The 23,086-nt window shown below is 36.3% G+C and overlaps 1 protein-coding gene across 4 annotated transcripts in view; it reads right to left on the bottom strand.

Moving 5' to 3' along the window:
- Positions 1 to 23,086, bottom strand: part of CALCRL (calcitonin receptor like receptor) — a 132,560-nt gene that overhangs the window by 12,481 nt on the left and 96,993 nt on the right. For all 4 annotated transcript variants that reach the window (XM_055571980.1, XM_055571978.1, XM_055571981.1 and 1 more), the window contains 2 exons: positions 6,274 to 6,400; positions 3,052 to 3,205 (listed from right to left, as the gene is read on the bottom strand). In XM_055571980.1, the coding sequence (XP_055427955.1) occupies positions 3,052 to 3,205; positions 6,274 to 6,400 (281 nt within the window). The remainder of the gene's footprint in view (positions 1 to 3,051; positions 3,206 to 6,273; positions 6,401 to 23,086) is intronic.

The raw sequence follows: 23,086 nt of genomic DNA, 5'->3' as shown, positions 1-23,086 counted from the left end.
CTTCAGGGTAAAGAATCCACCTGCCAACGCAGGAGACACAAGAGATGAGGATTTGGTCCTGGGTTGGCAGATCCCCTGGAGGAGGAAATGACAACTCACTTCGGTATTCTTGCCTGGGAAATCCCACAAACAGCCTGGGGGCTACAGTCCATGGGGGTGCAAAGAGTTGCATACAACTGAAGATACACACATACACACATGCAGGTAACTGAGCAAAAATTGCACTCACTTGGGAAACATATATCTGATACTTTTATTATCAAAAATATCAATCAATAGAAATAAAATTTATTTCAGTGAAAAAATAAAGATGGTGTCTTTATCAGTTCAGTTCAGTTCAGTCGCTCAGTCATGTCTGACTCTTTGCTACCCCATGAATTGCAGCATGCCATGCTTCCCTATCCATCATCAAATCCCGGAGTTCACTCAGACTCACATCCATCGAGTCAGTGATGCCATCCAGCCATCTCATCCTTGTCGTTCCCTTCTCCTCCTGCCTCCAATCCCTCCCAGCATCAGGGTCTTTTCCAATGAGTCAACTCTTCGCATGAGGTGGCCAAAGTATTGGAGTTTCAGCCTCAGCATCAGTCCTTCCAATGAATACACAGGACTGATCTCCTTATGATGGAATGGTTGGATATCTTGCAGTCCAAGGGACTCTCAAGAGTCTTCTCCAACACCACAGTTCAAAAGCATCAATTCTTCAGTGCTCAGCTTTCTTTACAGTCCAACTCTCACATCCATACATGACCACAGGAAAAACCATAGCCTGGACTAGATAGACCTTTGTTGGCAAAGTAATGTCTCTGCTTTTCAATATGTTATCTAGGTTGGTAATAACTTTCCTTCCAAGGAGTAAGCGTCTTTTAATTTCATGGCTGCAGTCACCATCTGCAGTGATTTTGGAGCCCAAAAAAGTAAAGTCTGCCACTGTTTCCACTGTTTCCACTGTTTCCCCATCTATTTCCCATGAAGTGATGGGACCAGATGCCATGATCTTCATTTTCTGAATGTTGAGCTTTAAGCCAACTTTTTCACTCTCCACTTTCACTTTCATCAAGAGGCTTTTTAGTTCCTCTTCACTTTCTGCCATAAGGGTGGTGTCATCTGCATATCTGAGGTTATTGATATTTCTCCCGGCAATCTTGATTCTAGCTTGTGCTTCTTCCAGCCCAGCGTTTCTCATGATGTACTCTGCATATAAGTTAAATAAGCAGGGTGACAGTATATAGCCTTGACGTACTCCTTTTCCTATTTGGAACCAGTCTGTTGTTCCATGTCCTGTTTTAACTGTTGTTTCCTGACCTGCATACAGGTTTCTCAAGAGACAGGTCAGGTGGTCTGGTATTCCCATCTCTTTCAGAATTTTCCACAGTTTATTGTGATCCACACAGTCCAAGGCTTTATCATAATCAATAAAGCAGAAATAGATGTTGTTCTGGAACTCTTGCTTTTTTGATGATCCAGCAGATGTTGGCAATTTGATCTCTGGTTCCTCTGCCTTTTCTAAAACCAGTTTGAACATCTGGAAGTTCACGGTTCACGTATTGCTGAAACCTGGCTTGGAGAATTTTGAGCATTTCTTTCCTAGTGTGTGAGATGAGTGTAACTGTGCAGTAGTTTGAGCATTCTTTGGTATTGCCTTTCTTTGGGATTGGAATGAAAACTGACCTTTTCCAGTCCTGTGGCCACTGCTGAGTTTCCAAATTTGCTGGCATATTGAGTGCAGCACTTTCAAAGCATCATCTTTTAGGATTTGAAATAGCTCAACTGGAATTCCATCACCTCCACTACCTTTGTTTGTAGTGATGCTCTCTAAGACCCACTTGACTTCACATTCCAGGATGTCTGGCTCTAGGTGAGTGATCACACCAGTGTAATTATCTGTAAAGATCTTTTTTGTACAGTTCTGTGTATTCTTGCCACTTCTTCTTAATCTCTTCTGCTTCTGTTAGGTCCATACCATTTCTGTCCTTTATCGAGCCCATCTTTGCATGAAATGTTCCCTTGTATCTTTAGTTTTCTTGAAGAGATCTCTAGTCTTTCCCATTCTGTTGTTTTCCTCTATTTCTTTGCATTGATCACTGAGGAAGGCTTTCTTATCTCTCCTTGCTATTCTTTGGAACTCTGCATTCAAATGAGAATATCTTTTCTTTTCTCCTTTGCTTTTCACTTCTTTTCTTTCATAGCTATTTGTGAGGCCTCCTCAGACAGCCATTTTGCTTTTTTTGCTTTTCTTTTCCATGGGGATGGTCTTGATCCCTGTCTCCTGTACAATGTCATGAACCTCCGTCCATAGTTCATCAGGCACTCTGTCTGTCAGATCTAGTCCCTTAAATCTATTTCTCACTTCCCCTGTATAATCATAAGGGATTTGATATTTATGGTACCTCTATATCTCTATTTATATTATCTGATTGGGTAAATAGATAGATGGATAGATATATAAATATAATTTCAGTTTTGTTTCTGGAAACTAGTTCTATTGCATTCTTTTTAACATTTTATGTTTCTCTTTATTCCAGTTATTTAAAAAATATGCTAAAAATGTATTATTTTTTGCTTTGTGAATAATAACATAAGATGATTGTGTGGAAAAATATTTTTTTGGCTGTCAATTCAATTACTGAATCCTCTACTCTTAAAATGGTAATTGTTTTTAAAGAAGCCTTTTTATAATGGAAGTTCAAAGCTAGTTAAGACCAATGCCCTCATTTTGTACATGAGGAAAAAGGAAATACAGAATAGTGCAAAGACTAGATCCTTTCATTTATAATTTTATTGTTTTAGTCACTACATAGTCAGCCAAAACATACACTGGAATATTAAATAGAAAAAAAATACCTGTATCATTAATTGTCCTGTAGTTACTGAAAACAGTGAGTCAGTGGTACTTTAAATATTTTAATTTACAGCAATAAGCAAAGGTTAATCAGTTGATATTGTTTTAAAAATGATTCATCATAAGTATATTTTTATTTCAAAGGAACTCTGCATCCTTCAAAAGCTTTTTTAAAAGATGGATCAGTAGATATGCATAATGGCACATACCCCAGCCAAGAAAATAATACCACATCAAGTGCTGCTTCTCTGCAAATACAGCCACTACGACAAGCGTGTGTAGGTAAATGCCTTCACAAAGCATCCAAAAGTAGTTACAGCCCATCAGGTAGAGATGAATGAACTGGGACACTTTACAACTAACCTATGAGGGAAAAAAGAAAGTAATATATACATTATACACACACATACACACCCGTATACATATATGTATATGTATAGTCTGTGTTTTTCAGCTGTCACACACCTTGGGAGGTCTTAGGTCCCTGACCAGGGATGGAATCTGGGCCCCAGCAGTGGAAACACAGGCCTAACCACGGGACCACCAAGGGAGTCCCAGAAAGCAATCAATATTTAGTTGTTTATAAATGAACATGTAAGGCAATATTCTAGTTTAGTTTAGTTGTACAGAAACACAGAATTTTCTCTCCTCTACACCAGATTTTTTCCACTAATGATTCAGGTTTGTAAAGGCCAGTCTTCATTGCTATCTAATGGTGCCTCCTTAAAGTATTTAGCCACTGACTCCAGAGATTTATGATACATCTCCCAGGAAATATGCAAATTCCAAATTTACTACATGTAGTGGATGTGTATTTTCTTAATATTGTTCTAGCTATTGTGCAATTACAAGTAAAAAAGTTTACCCATGAATGACTTTATGTCTGTTTTAACTATGTCATCATGAACTCCTTGATTGTTACATTCTATTGGAAAACTTGTAATAATTATATTAATAATTTTAAAAGCATTCATGAAAAGTGCCAAATACTTGAGGAAGCCCTGCGTGCTACCAGTGTGTATGCTTATTAAATAATATCTAATTAACCCATTCTTTTTTTTATTTAAATACAGGATTTGAGGATTTCATGTAGGTAAAAGAAGGAAAAGTTATGCTTTTCCTTCCTCTTTTCCTGAGGTCTTCACTTTCTTTTTTTTTTTTTTACTCTTCAAGAGACAGGAAGAGATGTTTAAATATTGCATAAAGAAAACATAAAGGAGTAAAAGATATTATTTACTCTGTCAACAAGAGGAATACATTTAAAGCTCTCCCAGAAATACACAGCCAGTTACTACCATCAACTCCGATTTTCAGACTGGATCGCAAATACTTAGTGGGTATTATCATTGTTTTTAGAATAAGAAGCTTTTTGCACTGAAAGGAAAACTGGAAATTAGATGCACTAGAAAATAAATAGTAGATTATCATAGAGTACTAGTAATAATATTAGGGCATTGAGCTGGCTTAAAAATATTTTTGTGTGTATTATTTTATGTAATCCCCAAAGTAATTCTGCGAGGCATGCTTTATATCACTAGTCACATATTTTATAGACAAAAAACTGAGTATTGAAGAAGTTAAATTATTTGCTAATATTCATACATCAATCAAAAACTACAAAAACATCAATCAAAGCTACACTTTGAACACAATTTTGTTTTCTCGATCAAATGTTATACCTTCTGACCAAGGATAATTAAAAAACTATTCTTTTATTAAATACATCTGCAATATGTAAATGTTCTCTCAAAAATATAGCTGAGTTATTTAACTACATACCTAGAAATAATAAGCCTCATATATAAAATTTTATTTGTATAGTTTTTAGATACACGTATCTAACTGGGACAATTCCCAGGTGGCTCAGTGGTAAAGAATCTGCCTGCCAGTGCAGGAGACACGGGTTTGATCCCTGGGTCAGGAAGATCCCCTGGTGAAAGAAAGGACAACCCACTCCAGTATTCTTGCCTGGGATATCACATGGACAGAGGAGCTTGGCTAGCTACAGTCCATGGAGTCTCAAAGAGTTAGTCAGGAGTGAACCCACAGAACATACAATTGGGCTTCCAATTCCTGATTTCATTAAAAAATTAATCTACAAACTATTATGATAAAAAAGCATGCTGCAGAAAAACATTTTTATGACAGAATTGGAGTTATAAACAGATAATAAATTTTACAAGAATATATTAAAAGTAACTACATTACATTTTGCAACTTATGTGTTAAACAGAACATCGGTGTATATAAGCATAATATTTAGTCTCTTTCTCTGAAGCTTTATGACAAAACTCTGAATCTCCTTGCTCTAGAGAAATGCACTCTAAAATGGCAGGATATTCGCCAATTTTTTTGTTTTGCTAATTATACTCCAGTGTTTTCTCACCCAGTGACTTAAGAGTGGAACATATATAAGATTAAGCAATCCGGATGCACATGTGCAAATAATGCAGGGAATTTTAGAATTTGCAAGTCACCCTAAAAGCACACATAAAACACATATGAGAAGATTGGTTATTGGCTCATCATGTGAAAATTCCTTCCCTTCCTTCATTTCAATAACTAGATAACTTAATCTTTAAAAAACTAGTTTATGTATGCATATATACATATGCCTACAAATCTACATCCAAAACTGTAGTATAGATGCTACAAATATTATAAAAGCAGGGAATTAAAAAACTCAAATTTATGATTGCTATTTATGCAGATATTTTAATTTAAATATAGCTTAAATGCCCATAGAGTTTGCAGAAAATGTATACCTTTATATAAGCAAACGTCAGGTTATGTTTTTAAAATATAGTTTTTATGTTATGATATTTTCTGTGCTTATTTTGTATGTCTTTTGATACTTATCATAAAACCTGTGCTTCCAAAGCGATTGTAGGGAACAGTTTATAAGGCTTACTGAGGCTATTAGGATTGGGTAGAGTATTTTAAAACTTCTATGTTGGTAAAATTTAACATTATACACATATAAGTCATTTCTCCCCTGGTTTTATTAACTCTTTTAAATCAGCCTGATATCAAGCATATAATTTACATTTTCCATTTTCATGTCCTGTCTTTTTCTAACTACACAGAGTTAGTTGCTTTGGTTGATTTTTTTAAATTTGATTGAGTAAATATTATGTCCCACCAGCAGCAAGATTCTAACCATAAAATGAGGTGAAAACATGCAACATATCGATAACTGAAACAAAGTATTTTTCCTTTTGCTGTTCAATATTTATACCTTGGGAAATATTGAGATACATTTACTTTTCTCGATTGGAATATAGCTACATATACATACTCTTTATGTGTCAGACATAAAATATGCATATATTAGTACTTAAACGTATACATATACATGTATGAACCCCTGCTCCCTACCGCTCCTATTTCTTCCCCATTAACCCCTGGAACTTAGACCTTATTTTACTTACAGGATTTGTGGCCACTAAGGCCTGGTTGTTGGCCACTGCAGTGAGATGAATGATGGTTATGACAGAATTACAAACGAAAGAGAAGAACAAATTTTTGTGCAAGGTAATCCTTTGGCAACTTAGGCTCCTAAAAGGCAAGAGAAAGCAAAGTGTGTTGACGTCATAAAATGTTTCTACATTTTGTGTTAACAATCACTCAAATGAGATACATTCACAATTCATAGCAGCTGCTCCAAATTTGGAAGAAGTATTTTTTTCTCCTCAAGATTTACTCATCTTAATTACTCATCTTAAAATCTTAATTAGGGAAAACCTCTAATTGCTTAAAACATAGAGACACATGAGTTGGTTCAGTACAGGTAGACATATATAAGGACAGGAAATTTGTACAAGGTCTCTACATAAATTTCTTCCCTTAATCGCTCATCATGATTAATATTCTAATTCATTCTGAAGATGTAGAAACTCATATTTAGTGTAGGTAACTGATCAAAAATCATGCAGCTAATTAATTTGAAACTTTGAATTTGTCATCAAATTCTCACATAGATAAGGCTCTTTTCATTATGCCACATAGGGCAGTTCTATTTATATAGTCTTTTTATGGTTATTTATGGTTCTGTTTGTATACCTCCTGTATGGTAGCAGTGATTATGTAGACCAATCATGAGAAAAATAACATTGTATTTAGAAGAGACGAGTTTTTGCCATACATTGACATGAATCAGTCACAGGTATACATGTGTTTCCCTATTCTGAACCCCAAACCAGCACAATATTATAAAGTAATTAGCTTCAATTAAAACAAATAACTTTAAAATAAAAAAAGAAATGAGTAGATAAAAATATAGATTTAGCAACCAATGAGATTTGGTCAGCTTTACTGAATTTTTTTTTAATTGGCCTAGCCGTAGGTAAGACATAAAAATATTACCTCCTTTTTTTTTTTTAAAGAGTTTTTTTTTTATTTTATTTTATTTTTAAACTTTACAAAATTGTATTAGTTTTGCCAAATATCAAAATGAATCCGCCACAGGTATACATGTGTTCCCCATCCTGAACCCTCCTCCCTCCTCCCTCCCCATTCCATCCCTCTGGGTCGTCCCAGTGCACCAGCCCCAAGCATCCAGTATCATGCATCGAACCTGGACTGGCAACTCATTTCATACATGATATTTTACATGTTTCAATGCCATTCTCCCAAATCTTCCCACCCTCTCCGTCTCCCACAGAGTCCATAAGAGTGTTCTATACATCAGTATCTCTTTTGTTGTCTCGTACACAGGGTTATTGTTACCATCTTTCTAAATTCCATATATATGCGTTAGTATACTGTATTGGTGTTTTTTTTTCTGGCTTACTTCACTCTGTATAATAGGCTCCAGTTTCATCCACCTCATTAGAACTGATTCAAATGGATTCTTTTTAATGGCTGAGTAATACTCCATTGTGTATATGTACCACTGCTTTCTTATCCATTCATCTGCTGATGGACATCTAGGTTGCTTCCATGTCCTGGCTATTAAAAACAGTGCTGCAATGAACATTGGGGTACACGTGTCTCTTTCCCTTCTGGTTTCCTCAGTGTGTATGCCCAGCAGTGGGATTGCTGGATCATAAGGCAGTTCTTTTTCCAGTTTTTTAAGGAATCTCCACACTGTTCTCCATAGTGGCTGTACTAGTTTGCATTCCCACCAACAGTGTAAGAGGGTTCCCTTTTCTCCACACCCTCTCCAGCATTTATTACTTGTAGACTTTTGGATCGCAGCCATTCTGACTGGTGTGAAATGGTACCTCATAGTGGTTTTGATTTGCATTTCTCTGATAATGAGTGATGTTGAGCATACTGCAAGTTCTCATGTGTAAAACAAAATTTAAAAACTGGCTAGATGGAGTTCATATAGAAATAGATTTCAGGAGCAGATGTCATTAATGACAAGTACTGCTGCTCTTTAGCTTGAATTCACATCTGCTCTACAAGCTTGTATATGGCTGCCTTACCTATGATCAAATACCATCTAAGTACTACCTCTTTTATGAAGGATTATTATGGGTAAAGTTTTAAAATAATAGACTAGATTCCACTAGAAACTGAATACTTAATATCAAAACAGAACATATATGTAGAAAGACATGAGAAATCATTTCATTAGAAAGACTTAAAGCTTATTTTCATTTTTATACAATTATGCAATTAAGATGATCAACCTAGATAATCCACCCTATATAACTCAAGCCAATGACTTCTACTTTGGAAACTTTAAGAAGGTTTTAACTATCACTTTATATTAAATAGACTGTGTTCCCAGGATATTATAGTTAGGCTGAGATGCCAAGGTTCTTTTCTATATTTTAAAATGCAAAGTTTAAGCTATATTGTCTCTGAAATCTCTTGCAGCTATAAGTTTATGATCCTACGTATCATTCTAGTAATTTAAAGGATTTGAAAGTAAATCCAATCCAAATCAAGATTTATGGAATTTCAATGCATGCCTTTCACAGAAGTGGGTGCTCTCAGGGAAACTTCTCTGAAAGGCTTCATAAACAAGATGGCCCACAGATCAACCACTGTGTGTGAGACAGTCACAGACCAACAACCGTGGAGTCCGTCTGGAGTCCATCAAACAGAAACAGCTGAGCGCTGCTGGTGTTTGCATATTAGAGAGCCCTTAATTTGACTTGACTTTGCAATGCATGATAGTAGTGGGAAGCAGACAGGGATCAAGGAACAGTGTAAAAATGATACTCTAAAGAGAAGAACACCCTTTGAAAGCTAAAGGAGTGGCATGAGTCCTGCTATTTCAGTGACGACATCACTGAGGCAAAGACGGCTCTATTCTTGAGAAAAATGCCACAGGAGTGACGAGTGTTTTGTGTTCAGTGAGGGTGAAGAGAATTGATGAATATGAGGAGAAGTCTAACAAAAATATTCTTTTCAAATCATTTATGCACATTATGTGTAGTTTACTTCTCTTAATTTAGAACTCTTCTATGTTGAAAATTATGAACACAAAGAATTTGTCCACATGGTCTTATTTTTAAATGCCTGTCTTCAGTTTATCCTGTGTCTATGGAATACCAACTATTATTTAGGGAAAGACTGCTTACCCATGCAAATATAAAATGCCCATGCCCTTTTTTAGTAACAGAATTTAGATAACTCAGCTACCATCATGGGAAAAAAATGTTTTCCTTAACTGGGTTGTTTTGCCCTTTTCTGCTGAACACACTTATATCCAGGCCATTGGTTAAGACATATATATATATATATACACACATATAAACAAAATTTCATAGTTTTCAAATTATGACCAAAAGAGTAGGAGGGTTTGCTTAGACAGCATCAGAAATATTTTTTTTAGGAAATAAATTGGAATGAATGAAAACAAACATTAAAAAAGGTTTTCAAAAATAGCTATTCATGATAGAAGTAGGAGCTGAAAGATATGAGCTGAGGAACATAAAGCAAACAGCATTTATAACTGTTGATGTTTATAGCATTCACATGTGAAAAGTGAAAGTAAGTAAAATAAAATGCCAACTGTAGTTAGTTGGAAAACAAATTTAATTTTCCATATGTTCATTTAAATTTCCTTCTTTTCTCTATGATAGTTTGTATTTCTGTTTCTCTGAGAATTCCCACTTTGCTAATGACTCTACTATCTCAATCTAGCTTGAAAGTTAAAGATTTAAAAATGAGCTGCTGGTATCTATTCTCGTTTAAAATTGTGATTATTGTGAATACAGACCAAAAAAAAAAAAAAAAAAAACATGTTTCTTATTCTTTTACTATGTGATAAAAGAATATACCGCATTTCCCTCTAGACCCATAGGGGGCTTCCCCAATGGCTCAGCAGTAAAGAATTCATCTGTAATGCAGGAGACTCAGGAGACATGGCTTCAGTCCCTGGGTTGGGAAGATCTCCTGGAGGAGCGCATGGCAACCCACTCCAGTATTCTTGCCTGGAGAATCCCATGGACAGAGGAGCCTAGTGGGCCACAGTCCATAGCGTCTCAAAGTGTCAGACACAACTGAGTGACTAAGCACAATACCATAGTATGGGAAAAATTTTGAAATGATAGAATGAAACTCTGTTGTAAATGAATTATTGAAATCAAAGCCAAATACTTGAGAGGACACATGAAATCATTTCAATAGACACGTAAAGCTTATTTTGAATGTTTTACAAAATTATGTTAATAATATGGTCAACATAGATAACCTGCCATATATAACTCAAACCATATACTTCTGTTTTAGAAATCCTGATATTCTATTTACTCTCTATATTGTTGTAACATAGTGAACCATTGCCAAATCATTTTCAGTTTGTTTTGTATAAAATATGCCCTACTATCCACAACATTAGCCTATAGCTTTGGTTTCTTCTATTTCTTCCTTCAGGTTCTGTGCAACTTAAATGTAGACAAATGCTATCTGACATGATTTATATCAATGTCTAGTGGTAAAAATGGTTCACATTTTTCTAGTGATACATACTGTTTTCTTTTAAAATCATTCATTTATACATATACATACATTAGGCCAAATAAAATCAACTTGAAAATAAAAACCAAAATACGTACTTGGCAAATACAGTGGTTCGTTTAAATGAAATACTAAAATAGTTGGGTATTTTTTTAAGTGCTAACCTGCAACCAATAAACCTATTCCAAATTTTTAAATGTGATTATTTAACTCTCTTTATCTCTCTCTCTCTATATATATATAAACTGTTTTATAGGCTTAGAGATTGTTTTATGAAAATCTCTGTCTGCTTTCTTTAAATGTTATCCTAGTATAACCACAGAATAGAAAATGTGGTTTGTGGGTCTGGATTGTTTCCATTTCATATTCTCTACATATAATTATTTCAGAACACTACTTCAATATGCACTTTTGACAGAGTTATATGCACTAAGTTCTATGCACAATATGCACTAAGCAGAGTTAGAGATGCAGTTGGCGTAAGTGTGTCAACAAACCCATTATACACCATGTGTAATGTGACCCTGCCTTTCAGTTCTCTCTTGGATCAACTAGAAGGCAATGGCACCCCACTCCAGTACTCTTGCCTGGAAAATCCGATGGACGGAGTAGCCTGGTAGGCTCCAGTCTATGGGGTCGCTAAAAGTCAGGCACGACTGAGCGACTTCACTTTCACTTTTCACTTTCATGCATTGGAGAAGGAAATGGCAACCCACTCCAGTATTCTTGCCTGGAGAATCCCAGGGACAGAGGAGCCTAGTGGGCTGCCGTCTATGGGGTCACACCGAGTCGGACACGACTGAAGTGACTTAGCAGCAGCAGCAGCAGAAGCAGGTAACATCAAGTCAGAGTGGCTTTTGAAGCCTGACCTGAGATTAAATCTGGACTGTACCACCTACTGAAAGTGCGACTTTGGACAAGTCATTTAAAATCCATAATCTTCTGTTTCTGTTTCTTTTCCTTTTCTATAACATAGGATAACAATAGCACTACATAGGATTGATTGGAAGGTTAAATGAGTTAAATCATGTCGTGCTTAGTATAATATCTAACCTATAGTGAATATTCCAAGTTAGGTTAACTATTATTTTTAACATAGTTTTCATATGGCTAATTTTAATTAAATTCTCTAATAGTTTTCTTTCACAAATAATAAAATAGCATCCTTTTGTTTGAGAAACATAAAACTACCCATGTTTTAATTAGTGCAATAAAATGGTGTATTGTCACCTTTTTATTAAAAACACAAGAATTTAGCATCAGAAAGACAATTTCCATGTGATAAAGGGCAATGGGTCAAGCAACCTAAATTTTCTTCCTTAGGAATTTTATCCTTAGCATTGTCTGCAAATTACCACTTTCCTTACGATGCTGACCCCAGGTATCATGCTGCTCTATAGTCAAAGTTAGTGTTGTCACAGTATGAACAAAATACTTGCCTTTGTTTCCCATTTGGTTTTCGTGTGTGTTTTCTTTTTGATTTTTTTAAATCTCAGTTTTATTGATTTATTTTACTTTACAATATTGTATTGGTTTTGCCATACATTTACTTGAATCCGCCATGAGTGTACATGTGTTCCCCATCCTGAACCCCCCTCCCACCTCCCTCCCCATCCCATCCCTCTGGGTCCTCCCAGTGCACCAGCCTAGAGCACCCTGTATCATGCATCTAACCTGGACTGGCGATTCGTTTCACATGTGATAATTTACATGTTTCAATGCCATTCTCCCATATCATCCCACCCTCGTCCTCTCCCACAGAGTCCAAAAGACTGTTCAATACATCTGTGTCTCTTTTTCTGTCTTGCATAAAGGGTTATCATTGCCATCTTTCTAAATTCCATATATATGCATTAGTATACTGTATTGGTGTTTTTCTTTCTGTCTTACTTCACTCTGTATAATGGGCTCCAGTTTCATCCACCTCATTAGAACTGATTCAAATGTATTCTTTTTAACGGCCGAGTAATATTCCACTGTGTATATGTACCACAGCTTTCTTGGTTTTGACATGAGATAGAAATTTCCAAACTACTTTACTCAGTGCTAATCCTGAGCAAAACTATTCATGAAAGGAGAAAATACAAGCAATGAAAGAATTGCCCACTCTATGGTATACTGCTTCTTTATGCTAATTTATCTAATTTAATTTCCCAAATGCTCAGCTTTTCCCACAAGAAAACACAAACCATGTATCCAAAAGGAAAGCCTGTGACAATCATAATAGTGCCAAAAACAACAGGAAGAAAGTAATAAATATATGGAAAGAATAAGCAGTATGGCTACTTTTTGTCTACTGTATACAGAACCTTGAGATGATGGAATTACTTGGTTATATATGACACAAAATAAACATAACCTCTAGCATTAACTCTCTTTGGAGGTTGCTGGTGATCCATTTGGCCAGATTTAGAAAGAGTCCAAGAGTGTTTCAACCAAGGTGCCCAATGAACTCCTGCTAGAGAGGTCTCCATCAGGGGCCCTCCTCCCATGCCTTTCAAGATTGTTAATTTAATGTTACATGTAAGTACAGGCTGCATAAGTAATAGACATGCTCATTTTATGTAGCCAAATAGTTTGTTCTGAACTGCCCCAGTGTAAGTGGACTTCCTGGTCTCCTAGTGGGCAGAGAATTAGAGAAGAAATAGTCTGGCCTTCTAAATGCCTGTGATTCTTGCACAATCTCCTGCCCCTCAAAACAAAAAAACAAGCAAAACCGAAAAAGACCCACAAAACTGCAAAAATAAAAATCAAACCAAAAACAACCCTTTTAGAGATAAAACTCATAATAACAGCAGACATCATAATATAGGAGCCTTTACAATATTCCAGTCACAGAGATGAGTACTTTACATCATTATCAAATTTAACAATCCCTTGAAAATATCATTATCCCTTAATAAAATTAAGGTAAGTTGCTCCAGGTCACAATCCTATTGAGTCTCTTAATATTCATTTAGTTATTTACAACTATTTTTGATGCATAAAATATATTTTTTGTGCACAGTTTCTAGATAACCAGGGAAGCAGTTGTGAACAATATAGAGCAAGATCCTGATCTCCTGTTACTCATGGGACAGCGGAGGGTAAATGGGTATACATACATTCAGTTCAGTTCAGTCGCTCAGTCGTGTCTGACTCTTTGTGAACCCATGAACAGCAGCATGCCAGGTCTCCCTGTCCATCACCAACTCCCCGAGTCTACCCAAACCCATGTCCATCGAGTCTGTGATGCCATCCAACCATCACATTCTCTATCGTCCCCTTCTCCTCCTACCTTCAATCTTTCCCAGCATCAGGGGCTTTTCAAATGAGTCGGCTCTTTGCATCAGGTGGTCCAAGTAATGGAGTTTCAGCTTCAACATCAGTCCTTCCAATGAACACCCAGGGCCAATCTTTAGGATGGACTGGTTGGATCTCCTTGCATTCGAAAGGACTCTCAAGAGTCTTCTCCAACACCACAGTTCAAAAGCATCAATTCTTCTGTGCTCAGCTTTCTTTATAGTCCAACTCTCACAGCCATACATGACCACTGGAAAAACCACAGCCTTGACTAGATGGACCTTGTTGACAAAGTAATGTCTGCTTTTTAATATGCTGTCTAGGTTGGTCATAACTTTCCTTCCAAGGAGTAAGCGTTTTTATAATTTCATGGCTGCAATCACCATTTGCATTACATAATGCAATTCTAGGTAGCGTTATATGCTTTTTAGAAGTTAAAATAGGATTATGAGATTGATAAAGACTGTACCTTTTTATACAGTTCATGAGGTTCTAACAGCAAGGATACTGGGGTGGTTTGCCATTTCCTCCTCCAGTATAATGTCTCGGCTTTTCAACACACTCTCTAGGTTTGTCATAGCTTTCCTGTCAAGAAGCAATCGTCTTGTGATTTCATGGCTGCAGTCACCTTGTGCAGTGATTTTGGAGTCCAAGAAGAGGAAATCTGTCACTACTTCCACTTTTCCTCTTCTGTTTGCTATGCAGTAATGGGGGCGGATGCCATGATTTTATTTTTTTTAATACTTAGTCTTAAGCCGGCTCTTTCAGTTTTCTTCTTCACCCTCATCAAGAGGCTCTTTAGTTCCTCTTTGCTTTCTTTCATTAAAGTGGTATCATATCTGAAATTGTTGATGTTTCTCCTGCCTATCTTGATTCCAGCTTGTAACTCATCTAACCTGGCTTGTCTCATGATGTGATGAGTATATAGGTTAACCAAACAGGTGACAGCAGACAGTCCTGTTGTATTCCTTTCTCCATCTTGAACCTATCACTTGTTCCATACAGGGCTCTGACTGTTGCTTCCTGACTTGCATACAGGTTTCTCAGGAGACTGGTAAGATGGTCTGGTATTTCCATCTCTCTGAGTTTTCCACAGTTTGTCATGATCCACACAGTCAAAAGGGTTAGTGTAGTTGATGAAACAGAGATCTTGTTTTTCTGAAATTCCCTTTCTTTCTCTATAATCCAGCGAATGTTGACAATTTGATTTCTAGTTCCTTTTCTAAACCGAGCTTGGACATCTGGAAGTTCCTGGTTTGCATAAGTTAAAGACCTTCCTAGCATGGGAGATGAGTGCGATTGTCTGATGGTTAGCACATTGTTTGGTACTATGCTTCTTAGGAACTGAAATGAGGATTGACCTTTTCCAGTCATGTGGCCACTGCTGGGTCTTCCAGATTTGTTGACATAATGAATGCAAAACCTTGATGGGATCATCCTTTAAGGATTTGAATTGTTCTGCTGGAATTTCATTGTATCCACTAGCCTTATTAACAGCAGTGCTTCTTCCCAGTGGTCATGTATGGTTGTGAGAGCTGGACTGTAAGGAAGGCAGAATGCCAAAGAATTGATGCCTTTGAACTGTGGTGCTGGGAAAAACTGAATGTCCCTTGGACAGCTTGGAGATCAAACCAATCAATCTCAAGGGAGATCAACTCTGAATATTCACTGGAAAGACTGATGCTGAAGCTGAATCTCCAGTATTTTTGTCATCTGATGCAAACAGACAACTCATTGAAAAAGTCCCTGATCCTGGGAAAGATTGAGGGCAGAAGGAGAAGAGGGCATCAGAGGATGAGATGGCTGGATGGTATCACCAATGCAATGAACATGAACTTGGGCAAACTCCAGGAGATGGTGAGGGACAGGGAGGCCTGGCATGCTTCAGTCCCGGGGGTCACAAAGAGTCTGACATGACGGGGCAACTGAACAATAAAGACTAGGCCAGAGTGAGGGATATACTAAAGATAGAACTGAAACTGGAGAAGATAGGCGAGAAAAACATTCCAAACAGAGAAGGCATCTGAGTCAAACTTTTTTGTTTGTTTTACAAAGTTAAAGCTTAAGGTTTTTGAGCAGTAAAAAGGACAGAAAATGTGAATAAAGCACAAAGAAAAACTCCACACTGTTTTAATTTTTATATTAAAATTAGGAAAATTAAATTCAAACAGCATAAGTTACTAAATGACTTTTTGATTCTGCAGCTCATACTTTTATGTTACATCTTAATGTTCCATCAGCAAATGCTAACTGGATAAGTAATATCCAATCATTCTTGGGTTTTGTTTTTCCTAACTACTAAGAAGATGCTATAGATGGAAGGGCTTATTTTGCTTTCTCTTGGTATCTAGTCATATCAGTGAATATGGTCAAGGAAAGTCTACAAGAGTAGAAGGTTTGTTGTTGTTTAGTCACTAAGTCATATCCAACTCTTTGTGGACTGTTGTTAAATGGACTGTAGCCTGCCAAGCTCCTCTGTCCATGAGATTTTCCACAGACAGAATACTGCAGTGGGTTGCCATTACCTTCTTCAAGGGATCTTCCTGACCCAGGACTGAAGCTGCATCTCCACTGGAAGGAGGATTCATTACCACTGAGCCAAATGAGATTGCAAATCATATTATGATTTGGGGAAGAAAGATGTTACTTATGTGCCTTCTATTTCAAATTATGAAGTTTTAATCCATTCAAATAACGGTCTAGTTTTTGTACAAGCAGCGGATCATTTGCATTCTTAGAACAATTTATCATTTTGTTCCCATGAAAATTTACTTATTCTTAAATAGTAATTATGTTTGAATATACTTTATAAATACACTTATAAATTGTTTCATATTTATAAAAAATATAAACATAAATGTTATCCTTAATATATAGTTGTAGTTTAAATAATAAATTTACTCTTTAAAAAAGTCCAAATTCTTTAATTCAGTTATTTACTTTCTATTTCCATACTTGGACTCCTCTATAAATTAGTACTAGCAATTACGTTATAGAGGAACTGGTTTTTGTTAGAGTAAATCCATTACTTCTTGTAACAGTTTGTCCTTATTTAAATCTGATACTCTAATGTGGAAATGCAATGCCTTTATTATATAATTACACTGGACATATTTAAAAACCTTTCCAGCCAAGACGAACATTACTAAATAGGAATATTTCACCTCTCATTACATTCATTTTGAGAGGGAAGTATTTTTCAGCACATTGATTAAATTAATTAATTTGGAAATGGACTCACTGAGCATGCCCTAATAAAACATCATACGAAAAACCATTTAATTTAACAACATCCAGTGTTAAGCTGAAAGAAGCCTAGGATACATACAATAGAATAGAATGCATCTCAGAACTGTAGGCACAACAAACTAACAATGAATACACTCTTATCACAAGAGTGGAGAAAACAAGGATGGTCCTGGGCAAGCACTCAGAGGGATGTTACTCAAGGACTAATACATGTCTGTTTCTGGACTCAGCCACTGGCAAACTTCATTTTTTTAAATTTTAAATTAATTAATTTATTTTAATTGGAGGCTGATTACTTTACAATATTGTGGTGGTTTTTGCCATACATTGACACGAATCAGCCACGGGTGTACATGTGTTCCCCATCCTGAACCCCTCCCCATCCCATCCCTCAGGGTCATCCCAGTGCACCAGCCCTGAGTGCCCTGTCTCACATCGAACCTGGACTGGTGATCTATTTCACATATGATAATATACATGATTCAATGCTATTCTCTCAAATCATCCCATCCTCGCTTTCTCCCACAGAGTCCAAAAGTCTGTTCTTTACATCTGTGTCTCTTTTGCTGTCTTGCATATAGGGTCATCATTATCATCTTTCTAAATTCCATATATATGCGTTAATATACTGTATTGGTGTTTTTCTTTCTGACTTACTTTACTCTGTATAATAGACTTCTAAACAGTGCAGATTTTCCAGATTTTATACAACCTATTTAAGCCATAGTTCTGATTTGTAAAAACAGGTACATCAGTTTACGGTTTGTAGAAGACTCTTTTCTCTGTTTCAATGTAGGGTTTCTTTAAATAGTTAGCTTTGTTCAAAACCAATTTAAAGATTCAATCATAAATAGTTTTCAGGTGAAAAATTACAGCTTAAAGAGGAAAACCATACTTGTTCAAATTTCAAGAGATATATGAAAAAACTGGAAATGAAATAAAGATTCACAATATTGACTGAATATTTTCATATATGATAAAAAAAAAAAGGTGAGCATTTGTGACACTTACCCTGAAAGCAGAAATGTAAGCATTAAAGGATCGTTTTATTAAGCTGAGAAGGCTTTGGTCTATCAACTGGATAGTTTTTTTTTGTTTTTTTTTTTTTTTTTGCTGAATTTTATTCAAACATTATCTCAATTACCTAGAAATGATATCATTGTCTATATAGGTGAAAATATGCAACTTGGCTTTAAAATTATTTAGAAGCACTCCCTGAAATGTCAGCAAAATTAAGATGATTAAAAAAAAAAGCTACCTTTTTCCACATGCAAGTTTCATGTGCTCTTTTATTTCCTTTGTCTAGGTTAAACATAACAGCAAGATTTGCTATGCTCTCAGATATTAAACAGTAATTAAAATTTAATTTATTGTTAATTCCAGTAAAGCTTATTTATTTTTTTATCTAAAGGGTTCTGCTTTGTTTTTCCAAGGATGATTATGAGTAAGAGCCTCTCAGGGCTTGGCAAATCCTAAAGTTCTGTCTCTCTCTCTCTTCCCCTCCCTTTCTGTTTCCTTTCTTTTTATCTCCCTCTCTCTTTGCTTTAATTGACTCTAATATAAAACTGAAGTATATCTGGTAAATAGTGTTTCATGTTCTCTGTTTCTAATTTAAAGCATGGCCAAGTAGTAGACTTTTCTTTTTTCTCTCTAAATAAAAAATAACAAACAGCACCCTAAATCAACTTTTTTGTCCAGTCTTGGTTTTTATTAGGATGGACCAGTGACCTTCAATTAACAAATGAAAAATAAAAAGCTGCCTCTACCCTCTACTAAGCAAGAATGACTGCAGTTTGAGGAGCTGGGTTCAGAAGCAGAAGTGAGCTATTGATAGATTTTTGTACACACAATGATTTCATGTGAAACATCAGCTCCCCAAGGAATTGTTTCCAGGTTAGTTGGAAAAAAGCAAAGATTTCTATTGCTCCTGACTGTATGAACACGCTTTATTAACCATTCAGTTAAGCATTTTCTGAGATGTCCTTGGTCTTCTTTGGATCTAGCTGCACGGTATCCTCTATTATTTTACACAGATACTTCTACTGGTTAGAATTGTAGAGTCTTAGTCTAATGCCTTTCTTTGTTGATGGAGACAACAGAGGCCAGATAAATTCAAGGGACTTGTCTAAGGTCACAGATAAGTCATGGGAAAGTGCATCCTACAAAAATGTTTCCAAATCCATTCATGTCTTCATTCCTTAAAAATGTGTTAAGTGCCTACTATGCACAAAATTACATACTAAGCCCTGGAATATGTAAAGAAACAAGCAGTGATGACTCCTGCTCTCATGGCGCTAACTTTGTCATGTCCTTTCCATTATTTCTTATTTTAGCACACAGCTGTTTTGTGTTGATGGTGGCTTTTCCTATTTTAATAGATAGTTCTGGGGAGTAGGTAATAAGAATGCATTAAAATCAAAGACTACAAATTCAAGTACTGAGTCAGCTATGTGGTATATTGTGGACATAAAGTTTTATTATTTTCAACTAATTTATTTATACTTAATCACAATTTTTACTGATATAATTATACAAAGAATTGTTCATTCATTGTGTATTGATTTTGAGGTAGGAGATAGATGGGCTCCAGGCTGGACATTTGCAATCAACCAGCCTCACGACTGCCTCATCAAGATCAATTTTCCTATGGGAATGTTATAACAATTTCTTTTAAAAATGTGGCACACATAAAACTAGAAATTGCGTTCTTTAATTATATTTTTAAAGAGCTCACTGTTAAAACATGCCCATCAGGGCTAAATGTTTATATAAACTCTTTCAATGGACAAATAAGAGAGAGCAAAAGTGATAACTGTGCCAGTAATAGTGTTTTCTAAATGAGACTCTTTACTTAACAATGCATGCATATCATCTCAGTTACAATATAGATACTAATAGAATCTGCATTTTAAAGATGTGAAATTGATGATTAGAGAAATTATAGAAGTTATTGGATGCTAGGCACCAAGAAGCTGATCAAGGTAGAATCTGAGACCAGATATGCCTGTTTAGAGAACATACTCTTAACAACTCACCTGTAATGAAGAATGTCTAAAACAGAAAAGGGCATTTAGAATGCTATACCTAGGTCAAACTTGACGCCGGTTTCTCATGTTTTATCTAAAGCCTGAGTTTGTCTAATAAAAAAGAAAAATGAATCTGAAGCTTTGCTTCTTTCTGGTCAAATACTCCATTTTTAAGAGATAAAGACAAAATTACTAAGCCAAACAGAAGTACACAGATGGAGAGGAACCCTTGGTAACTTAATTAACTATGTATAATATAAGTAAAACTAGGCATTGAATTAGATAATCTCTTCATTTCTTATCTTACAGTTTCTGTTTGTTCAAGTTCTGCCATTTATCCAGCACTTGTTTCATTGAGTTTATCACCTTAGGAAACTTCTGATTCTATGAGTCAAATGAGTCTTTCCTTCAGTGTCTTCCCACAGCTCTTTGTTGCTCCACAAGAATTTTTTATTGTTTTTGTTTTTTATTTTGTATTACTGACTCTATACATGGACATCACCAGATGGTCAATATCGAAATCAGATTGATTGTGTTCTTTGCAGCCAAAGATGGAGAAGCTCTATACAGTCACCAAAAACAAGACTGGGAGCTGACTGTGGCTCAAATCATGAACTCCTTATTGCCAAATTCAGACTTAAATTGAAGAAACTAGGGAAAACCACAAGACCATCCAGGTGTAACCTAAATCAAATCTCTTATAATTATACAGTGCAAGTGACAAATAGATTCAAGGGATTAGATCTGATAGACCGAGGGCCTGAAGAAGTATGGACGGAGGTTCATGACATTGTACAGGAGGTTGTGATCAAGACCATCCACAAGAAAAAGCAATACAAAAAGGCAAAATGGTTGTCGGAGGAGGCCTTACAAACAGCTAAGAAAAGAAGAGAAGTGAAAGGCAAAGGAGAAAAAGAAAGATACACCCATTGGAATGCTGAGTTCCAAAGAATAGCAAGGAGAGATAAGAAAGCCTTCCTCAGTGATCAATGCAAAGGAATAGAGGAAAACAATAGAATAGGAAAGAGTAAAGATTTCAAGAAAATTAGAGATACCAAGGGAATATTTCATGCAAAGATGGGCATAATAAAGGACAGAAATGGTATGGACCTAACAGAAGCAGAAGATATTAGGAAGAGGTGGCAAGAATACAGGGAAGAACTATACAAAGAAGATCTTCATGACACAGATAACCGTGATGGTGTGATCACTCACCTAGAGCCAGACATCCTGGAGTCTGAAGTCAAGGGGGCCTTAGGAAGCATCACTACAAACAAAGCTCATGGAGATGATAGAATTCCAGTTGAGCTATTTCAAATCCTAAAAGATGATGCTGTGAAATTGCTGCACTCAATATGCCAGTAAATTTGGAAAACTCAGCAGTGGCCATAGGACTGGAATAGGTCAGTTTTCATTCCAATCTCAAAGAAAGGCAATGCCAAAGAATGTTCAAACTATCACACACATGCTAGCAAAGTAATGCTCAAAATTCTCCAAGCCAGCCTTCAACTACGTGAACCGTGAAATCCAGATGTTCAAGCTGGATGTAGAAAAGACAGAGGAACCAGAGATCAAATTGCCAGCATCCACTGGATCATCAAAAAAGCAAGAGAATTTGAGAAAAACATCTACTTCTGCTTTATTGACTATGGCAAAGACTTTGACTGTGTGGATCACAACAAACTATGGAAAATTCTGAAAGAGATGGGAATATCAGGCCACTTTACCTGCCTCCTGAGAAATCTGTATGAAGGTTGAGAAGCAATAGTTAGAACTGGGCCTGGAACAACAGACCAGTTCCAAATCAGGAAAGAGTATGTCAAGGCTGTATATTGTCATCCTGCTTATTCAACTTATATGCAGAGTACATCATGCAAAATGCCAGACTGGATGAAGCACAAGCTGGAATCAAGACTGCCAAGAGAAATATCAAGAACCTCAGATACACAGATGACACCACTCTTATGGCAGAAAGCAAAGAAGAATTATAGAACCTCTTGATAAAAGTGAAAGAGGAGAGTGAAAAAGTTGGCTTAAAACTCAATGTTCAGAAAACTAAGATCATGGCATCTAGTACCATCACTTTATGGCAATAGATGGGGAAACAATGGAAACAGTGACAGACTTTATTTTTTCGGGCTCCAAAATCATTGCAGATGGTGACTGCAGCCATGAAATTAAAAGACGCTTGCTCTTTGGACAGCATATTAAAAAGAAGAGACAGTACTATGTCAACAAAGGTCCATCAAATCAAACTATGGTTTTTCCAGTAGTCATTTATGGATGTGAGAACTGGACTATAAAGAAAGCTGAGCACTGGAGTATTGATGCTTTTGAACTGTGCTGTTGGAGAAGAATCTTGAGAGTCCCTTGGACTTTAAAAGATCAAATCAGTCAATCCTAAAGAAAATCAGTCCTGAATATTCATTGGAAATAGTGATGCTAAAGCTGAAACTCCAATATTTGGCCACCTGCTGCAAAGAACAGACTCATTGGAAAAGATTCCGATGCTGGGAAAGATTGAAGGCAGGAGGACAAGGGGTCGACAGAGGATGAGATGGTTGGATGGTATCACCAACTCTATGGATGTGAGTTTGAGTCAGCTCCGGGAGTTGGTGATGGACAGGGTGGCTGGGCATGCTGCAATCCATGGGGTCACAAAATGTCAGACATGACTAAGCAACGGAACTGAACTGAACTATTATATAAATATAATATTAGATGACTAAGTAAGTATAATCTACATGCGTACATGATTGATACAGTC

This window comes from Bubalus kerabau, chromosome 3, assembly GCF_029407905.1.
Source record: "Bubalus kerabau isolate K-KA32 ecotype Philippines breed swamp buffalo chromosome 3, PCC_UOA_SB_1v2, whole genome shotgun sequence".
In the NCBI taxonomy this organism is placed as follows: domain Eukaryota; kingdom Metazoa; phylum Chordata; class Mammalia; order Artiodactyla; family Bovidae; genus Bubalus; species Bubalus kerabau.
This window is presented reverse-complemented; position numbering and strand designations above follow the sequence as displayed.